The sequence below is a fragment of the Pseudophryne corroboree genome, chromosome 10, assembly GCF_028390025.1.
Source record: "Pseudophryne corroboree isolate aPseCor3 chromosome 10, aPseCor3.hap2, whole genome shotgun sequence".
Classification (NCBI taxonomy): domain Eukaryota; kingdom Metazoa; phylum Chordata; class Amphibia; order Anura; family Myobatrachidae; genus Pseudophryne; species Pseudophryne corroboree.
This window is the reverse complement of record NC_086453.1, coordinates 285,294,228-285,302,505: the sequence shown is the minus strand read 5'-3', so window position 1 is coordinate 285,302,505 and position 8,278 is coordinate 285,294,228. Positions and strand designations below refer to the sequence as shown.

Genomic DNA, 8,278 nt, shown 5'->3' with positions numbered 1-8,278 from the left:
TATATTTTTTAAATGTATTATATGAATATTTTTGGTTTTCAGATCATTTGGACACACAATATTATTGCTACTAACATAACTGGAGTGTATGTATAATATTATAGGACACCATAAAGGAAATTAAACAACAAAGGATCAGGCTCTAGTACCGGTGGGTGTAAATTTTAGGAGTAATCTTGACCACTCCTATTACATCTGATCATTCAATTTGATTTTATGTTTTATTTTTCTTATCATACTATATTCAAATGTGACAAATCGGCAAATCATATATAGAGGGTTAAATTTATTGATAATCTGATTGTGTTTGGTGTACATTTTTCATCCAATCTAAATTGGCCTGAAGTAATAAAGTTTGTGTTTTATACTGTTATTATGTAATTAATGACCCTGTAACAGTCATATTATAGTATATTTAAAACACAGGTAAATGTCTTATCTGTCAGATCAAAAGTAAAATGTATAAAAGTTTATTGTTTTTTTTTTTGTTTTGTTTTTTCGTTTTCAGAAAATGTGCTACAGAAAAAGTAATAAATTCCTGGAACAGACATTAAGCAAATCTATTTATTTTTCTTTAATCAAAAAGCAAATATCAAAAGTAATTTGCTGGGAAAACCCAAACAAACAAGCAAACATAACAATGTAATGTAAATATGCCTGATTGTTATAACAATGTATCGGTCAGTGGTAATATAGGTTACTGTGTGTATCTCTGTATTCTTTATCCCTACTGTATAAATCAGTAATATTGTTATCACAGAAAAGCACCAGCTAGATACTTATTGGATGTTTCCATCATTGGTTATATATAGTACAAGACAGAAAGAAATTACATAATTACATGTTTCATTTTTGGGAATGTTTGTTACTGAGAGCATTTTGTTGTAGTGCTGGTATATTAAATAAAAACAAAAAATAAATACATTTGGGTAAATTTCTGAATTATTTTAGGTAATAATATGACCATGAATTAAAAAAAAAAAAAGTGGATGACTAGCAATGTAGAAGAGGATAATGGCCCTTAAGACTATGCGGCGAGATGTAATGGCATCTGAGTTTGCCTGAGGTGCGGGACGCCAGCCGGAATTCCGCACCTCCAGCAAATATGGATGCCATTACATCACACCGATAAAATTTCTGCACCAATCGGACCTAAATCAATGGTGTGAGATTATTATTCTAGCTTCTTTTTTTTATTTTTAAAGACAAATCTGTTTTCTATGGGGGTGATTCCCCATCGCGCCCGATTGCATATCACTATTCAGTTGTTGTTCCAGCTCTATTTGCCCACCCCTTTTTTCATACTGATCGCACAGAATTAGGGCTTAGCTGCGTGAAGCAGCTAAAACCTGTCTAAACTATTGGGCGTGACAAGAAAAATGTGTGAGGAGGTGGAGAGCAGAAATAATGCTGAGCAACAATTGAATTGCTCCGTCGGGTGCAGGGAGTCCAAAAAGACAATTGAATTCCACCCATGACTGTCAATCTATTCTATTTAGCAAACACACTGTCAGTTTGGTGACAACATTGTAAGGCACGTAAAAATGGAAGTCAATTTACTTAGCACTGCTCATTTGGGCAGCAGTGGTTGGTATTGCATGCATGATATGCACAGGGTTAGGAGGCAGAGAAACAAGTTGTCCTATTAACTTCCCCGTGTCCATAAGAGCTCAGTTACCTAATGCATACTCTGTCTTTTTTGGCATTTTAATAATAGGTCTTCAAAGTAATATTACACAATATGTTATGATCTTTTTTATGCAATATTCGGAGCACATTCCTTTTCTGGTATCATATCCTGTTACTAATATGTTACTGTTTTTATCAATATATAAAAGACAAATTAATGGGGGAATTTTGGGTGCAAGTCATTTTCTTGGAATTGGATCATAAAGTGATAAAAATTAATATTTTCTGGTATTTAACCAATTAACTACAAATTTTAATTTGGAACTTTGTTTCCTTTAGGTGTTAGTCATAATTACTACCTACAGTACTACCTATTGCTGTCTGACTCAAGGTAATAAACAGATAACTTCTATAAAACACACTCTACAGAGGAGTCTTTTAGAGACTGCTACAGAGTTGAATAGACTAATACCATTTGGAGACACTCCACATAGTAAGATGTGTCAGTAGTCCAGTCAGGAGAATATACAGCTACTGTAGTGTTCACATTTTTGTTGTAACATCGGTGAAAAAGTGTGGGAGATGTTTATAATTCTTAGATAACTCCTCTGCTCATCTTCCTCACTTCCTGACTTCCTTTCCTCTCACCTTGCTTCTCTTATCCTTAGTACTTTAACATTGCCATAGGCAACTCCGTCAAACCCCTTCTCATCTAAAAACAGCAGCCCCTCAATCTAATTGATCTTTTTTCACCTCTGTGCTGTCTCTGACATTAACAAGTCCTTGTCTCTGACCACTATTTTCTATCTGTCAGTGGGTCTCTCTCTCCCCACACCCCTTTTGAAACTAAGTGTAATCTCAATGCTCTTGATCACCCCAGTTTTCTTATCCTCCTTGGTCTCTCTTCTCTCACCCATCTCCACTTCCTCTTACCTGACCGGACTGCCCCCTTTTTGACCAATTGCTCACCTCTACCATAGATTATACTGCTTCCTGTTGTAATTATATCAGTCTACAACACTTTCCTCCTAATCTCTTGTACCCCAATCTGAACAACCATTTTGTCTCCCCTACAGTTCTTCTCTATCACTTACCAAGAAGTCTTACTATAAATCCCTCTTAATTCTTTGCCACCTTTTTGTAGACCCCCCCCCCTTCTCCACACCTCTCTTGAGCTACCTTCTTCCCTATCTGCACTTGTTTTTACATTACTGTTTGCCACCAACATCAAACTCAGCTGCAGTGAAATCTCCAAGCAGATGCCCCCCCCCCCCCCCCCCCCCCTTGACACCACTCTAGGACCTTGTATTTCCTTTCTCCTTGTGTCTTTACCAATCACTTCTCTCCTCCCACCCGCCTGACCCTTCAACCCAATCCCCTCTCATCTCCTCTGGTACCACTGACGCGATGCCTGCTTCCACATTGCACACCAGCTTAATCTATAGCTCTAATACAATATCTTCCCATTTTCTACTGCCTTCTTCTGCCAATTGCTCCATTAACTCCTTGCCACACTCAGAACCAAATTTATTCCCTCTCTCTCTCTTACAAAGTCCTCAGCTACTCTTCAACCAACAGCCCCCTAGAATGTAATCTCTTGTGAGCAGGGCCCTCTCTGCTTCTCTTTAATTATGAAGTGTGCAGATTATAATTGTGTCATTATAAACATTTTGTAGTTTATATTTATGTATACAGTAGTAAATTTGTATATAACTGTCCTGTTTGATCTCCAATTTACTATGTAATTTTGCAGTATGTGTCATCCCCTATGTGCGGTACTATGGAAGCCTTGTGGCACTTTCTAAATAAGCTATTATAATAATCTATCTTTAGTAAGCAGTTAGTACAATGTGAATGTAAATAGTAATTTTCCATACATTATCTATCCATGGTGGATTTACTTTTTTTTTTCTTATGTTTTCAGATGATATTTATTGAAAAACAAAAACATGAAAACCAGACAACAGTTAGGAATTTCCTATTGCTCAATTTTTCAGATGAATTGGGTTTTATCACTAGTTTGTTTTTTATTATTTATTGTAGTATCTTGTTTGGTAATTCCTGCATTTTTGCTATCATTAGGATCGATGCGAAGCTGCACACGCCCATGTTTTTTTTCCTGAGTAATCTGTCCTTGTTGGACATCTGTTACTCATCTGTCACACTTCCCGTCATCTTATATAACTGCGTAACAGGCAACAGAAAGATTTCTTATAGCAAATGTATTGCACAATTGTATCTGTTTGTATCACTAGGAGGGGCGGAGTGTATTCTATTGGCTGTCATGGCATATGACCGTTTCATTGCCATATGTAACCCACTACATTATCCAGTGGTCATGAGCTACAAAGTTTGTGCCAGTCTGGCTGCGGTGTCATGGCTGAGTGGATTCCTCAACTCCATTATTCATACAGTCATGACTGCAAATCTCACATTCTGTCAATTGGAACAGAGCATCAATCACTTCTACTGTGATGTGCCCCCACTCATACAAGTGGCTTGTAATTCAACCATAACCAGCAAAATTTTGTTGTATATTGTCAGTATATTTCTTGGTTTTACTCCATTTCTTTATATTGTCATATCCTATGTCCACATCATCTCTATGATTTTGAAAATCAAATCTTCTGAAGGCCGATGGAAAGCTTTCTCAACCTGTTCCTCCCACCTCATCATTGTGACCATTTTCTATGGGACTGCTAACTTTAACTATGTTGGACCTTCAGGTTACTCTTTGGAAGTTGAGCGTTTGGCTTCTCTCTTGTATAGCATTCTGACTCCTCTTGTAAATCCCATTATCTACTGCCTGAGGAACAAAGAAGTAAAAGGAGCCTTGAAAAAAAGGATCAGACGCTTTTATTTTATGTCTTGTATATAAAATAGCTGTTTATTTTTTTTTTCTGATCATTGTTTTCTAGTTAATTATTTTCATATATTATCATTTTCAAGTACATGTTTTACTCTACTTTTTAAACATTTTGGAAAGGTGGATTAATGCCAAAGCAACAAACCCAAGTATTTATCTGTGGTGTTTATAAAAATGAAAATAAAATAACACATTTGCTATTAGTCCACATTCTCAAAATTTTATTCAACAAGTTAAATGGGGCAAAGATATCATACTACTGGCATTTCCTGACAATAAAAAGTCTCTGAAACAAAGCAAAGTATTATTTGTGTGCTAACTGCTTCAACAAAAGTGTGATAATGATGTTGGTGAAGTCCGTACATCAAAAAATGGTCTCAGCAGAAGCAGATAAGAAACCCATCCTCAGTGGCTACTTGTGTGGAACACAAGATAAACAAAGAAAAGGAGGTTTGTGAAAATGTTTAGTATATTTATTCACCTCAGTATAATTAGGTTAAAAATATACACTACAGTACACTAATTAACTGCTGTAAATAATGAGTCCTTTGCGAGTCCCATGTATTTACCAGCATCATCTTGGTGAACTCCATTGATTAACTGTCCAAGTAGGAAGCCTGATTTCGTCCAAGACTTACTTTCAGATTTTTGCTTTCTGTGTATGCACTAATTATAGTCGAGTGTTTCAAACGTGATTAGACTGTATCAGGGGAACGCACACGGACATCCAGGCTGCCATTTTATGGTTGCACAGACGTTAAATACACTGAACTTGCAAAAGTCATGGGACAGCAGTATGTAAGGGTAATGGTAGGTGGCGCCACCGTACTGTGATGTCTTGGTAATGCCCAGACCTGGGGAATGGCAGTGCGGCACGCCTCTGTGAGCAGTGACCATGTCCTCTTTTTGTGCACACAAACAATTAAATCCCAGGGCTGTATAACAGCCTAGTCCGTCCGAGGGTGGACAAATTGATGATGTTAGATGTAGTGGATTTATTTTTTGCTGCATGTGTCCAGATTGTGTCCATCGCAGTGGTGATTTTAAGCAGATGCTCACCCGCTCACATAGGAGGCCATACTCAGAGAAATTGCAGCTGCCATAGGGCTAGTACAGGTTTCAACGGTGAGGCTAAAGATGCACAAATCAGTATTGTAGCGTGTATAGACGCAGGAGGATTCTCACTCCTAGCTCGTTATGGAGTACACAGGGAGAGTAGTTTCTATTAGCATTTGCATAAAGACACCTATGGACGACCACCAATAGACACAGCTCCCGGTGCTTCTGCGTCCACTAGCTCCACCCCTGAATTAGGCCCATTGTACTGTAAGGATGTTTAGACTCCTACAACTAAGCCTAGATACAGTATCTGCTAAAGTGCATGTACAGTATTGCAACATAATGTGACAGCTATAGAGGAGCAGCACTGGCCTACAAGGGAGTGGGATAGAGCAAGAGTATGTGCCATTGACAAATGTCCATTATAAAAAAGATTCCGTTATGGCATATATGTCATTGTCATGGGAGCTGGCATGTTCCGTGCAGCATGAGATACATTCCTTGTACTGAAATTGATCCTTGAGCATTTTGAAAAGATGTTTGTGAAAAGGTTCGACAGGTATGGCTCTATCATTTACTGCACTTTATTTCCTTTTACACTGTATATTCCTCCTCTCTCTTGAATTGTCACTTACTTGGTCGCAGTTATTAGTTATACTTGTTGTTGGTTATGTTCCCAATAAGTTACACACCAACTTTCCACTTTGGATATTACTCTTGTGTCACAACATTGGGCAAACATGCTCAGCCTAACATATACTGTAGTTAGTGTTTTTTGCATAAAAATCAAAACGACGGAACAAGATAACAGTAACGTCAGCAGTGGCAGCTGCACGCGCTCGAATAGAGCAACACTTGAATTATCTAGTGGCCGCCAGCATGCAAAACACTTGAATTGCCTTCCACAGAGGTCAGAAGCACCCTTTTATTATATAGGATAATACAGTTACACAAAGTATGAAAAGCCGCTGCTCACAGCCGCCCAGCCGCCCGCCGCCGCCAGCCCGGCTCCCGCCCCACTGACAATTCTTATTCTTCCCACATAAATCCTATTGAAATCCTATTGTTCCCCACAGGAGAAATAAAATAACAAATATTATTATCAGCTGTCCTCCTCCCTGTCCCTCAGTGGTGGGGGTTGTTCATAGTGAAGTTCTGCGAATACTGAGCAGCGGGCGGTCGGCAGGTGTGGATGTGGGTTGGCAAGGAAAGCTGTGTATGCAGGCGGGAACTGGAAGATGTGTATGCAGGCAGGTGGGCTGGCTGGGTGGTGAGACGCGGCAGCCGTGACCTATGATATCACACCGTTTTCAAGGCATAGGTCACGGCCGGAGCACGACTGATCCTCTAAGAAGAGCCTGGGCCAACAGTTCACTCTGAAGGTGCAAGAAGCTGCTCTGGCTCCGCGGCACACCTTGCATCTGGTCACGGCACACTAGTGTGCCACGGCACACTGATTGAAAAAGCCTGCATTAGACCATCCCGAACTTCTAAACCAAAGAGCAGTGGCTCAGAGTCAGTGCTGTAACTAGGTGTGTGCCGATGGTGCCTTGCCCACAGCGCAAATGCACTGAGGGTGCACCATCTGGCAGCACACCTGCATGGCCGCTATCTCCAGACTCCCATGTAGTGCACACACTCACTGCCGCCGCCGGCGCCGCCTGTATCCCGCTGACGGCGCCACCTGTCTCCCATCACCCACCGCTGCTGCTGCTCCTGCTGTAAAGGACCTGGGAGCTGGCCTGGCGGCAGCGCTGTGATCACTGTCTGCCCAGCCATGAACACCAGCTCAGCCCCCCTGCAATTCAGGAGAGACATGATGACATCAGACGTCTCTCCCGGCTTACGCAGAGACTCTCCCACACTGCCCTGCGCCTTGCCCTACCGCTGCACTACGAGCGAAGAGCTAATAGTTGAAGGAGGAGGAGATCCTCATTTTCCTCCTTCTAGTGAGTAAATTACTAAATTACGCTTTATAAAGAGAAAAAATACATCCATTTGAATGGGGACTCTGTCTGCCGTAATGTGTAAAAAGGTGGACTCTGTCTGCCGTAATGTGTAAAATATGGACGCTGTCTGCTGTAATGTGTAAAAAGGGGACTCTGCCGTAATGTGTAAAAAGGTGGACTGCCGGCTGCCGTAATGTCTAAAAAGGGGGACTGTCTGCCGTAATGTGTAAAAAGGGGGACTGTCTGCCATAATGTGTAAAAAGGGGGACTCTGTCTGCCGTAATGAGTAAAAGGTGGACGCTGTCTGCTGTAATGTGTAAAAGGTGGACTCTCTCTGCTGTAATGTGTAAAAAGTGGACGCTATCTACCGTAATGTTTAAAAAGGGGACGCTGTCTGCCATAATGTGTAAAAAGGGGACTCTGTCTGCCGTTATGTGTAAAAAGGTAGACTGTCTGCTGTAATGTGTAAAAGGGGCTCTATCTGGTGTAGTGGCGCTACTGTGCGGCGTAATTTGAATAATGGAGACTACTGTGCACCGTATTATGAATTGATTTTATTTTGTGACCACACCCCTTCCCCATTAAGCCATGCCCCTATATTTTAAATGCGTGCTGCCCCTATTTTACATGCGTGGGGGGGGGAGTCGCCAATGCTGTTTCTTGCACACATCACTAAAATGTCTAGTTACCAGGGACGTGCAGTCAGGGGAGGCAGGAGAGGCTGTGATTAATTATTAAATAATACAAAAAAGATACTTATGACACATATTCTGTG

General features: G+C 40.5%; 1 protein-coding gene across 1 annotated transcript; it reads left to right on the top strand.

Annotated features, from left to right (window-relative positions):
* The first annotated feature begins 3,913 nt into the window (after nucleotides 1–3,913).
* Nucleotides 3,914–4,507, top strand: LOC134965301 (olfactory receptor 5V1-like). The gene has a single exon (XM_063941778.1). It carries the CDS (start codon nucleotides 3,914–3,916, stop codon nucleotides 4,505–4,507), a length of 594 nt encoding a protein of 197 aa, XP_063797848.1.
* The last annotated feature ends 3,771 nt before the right edge of the window (nucleotides 4,508–8,278 follow it).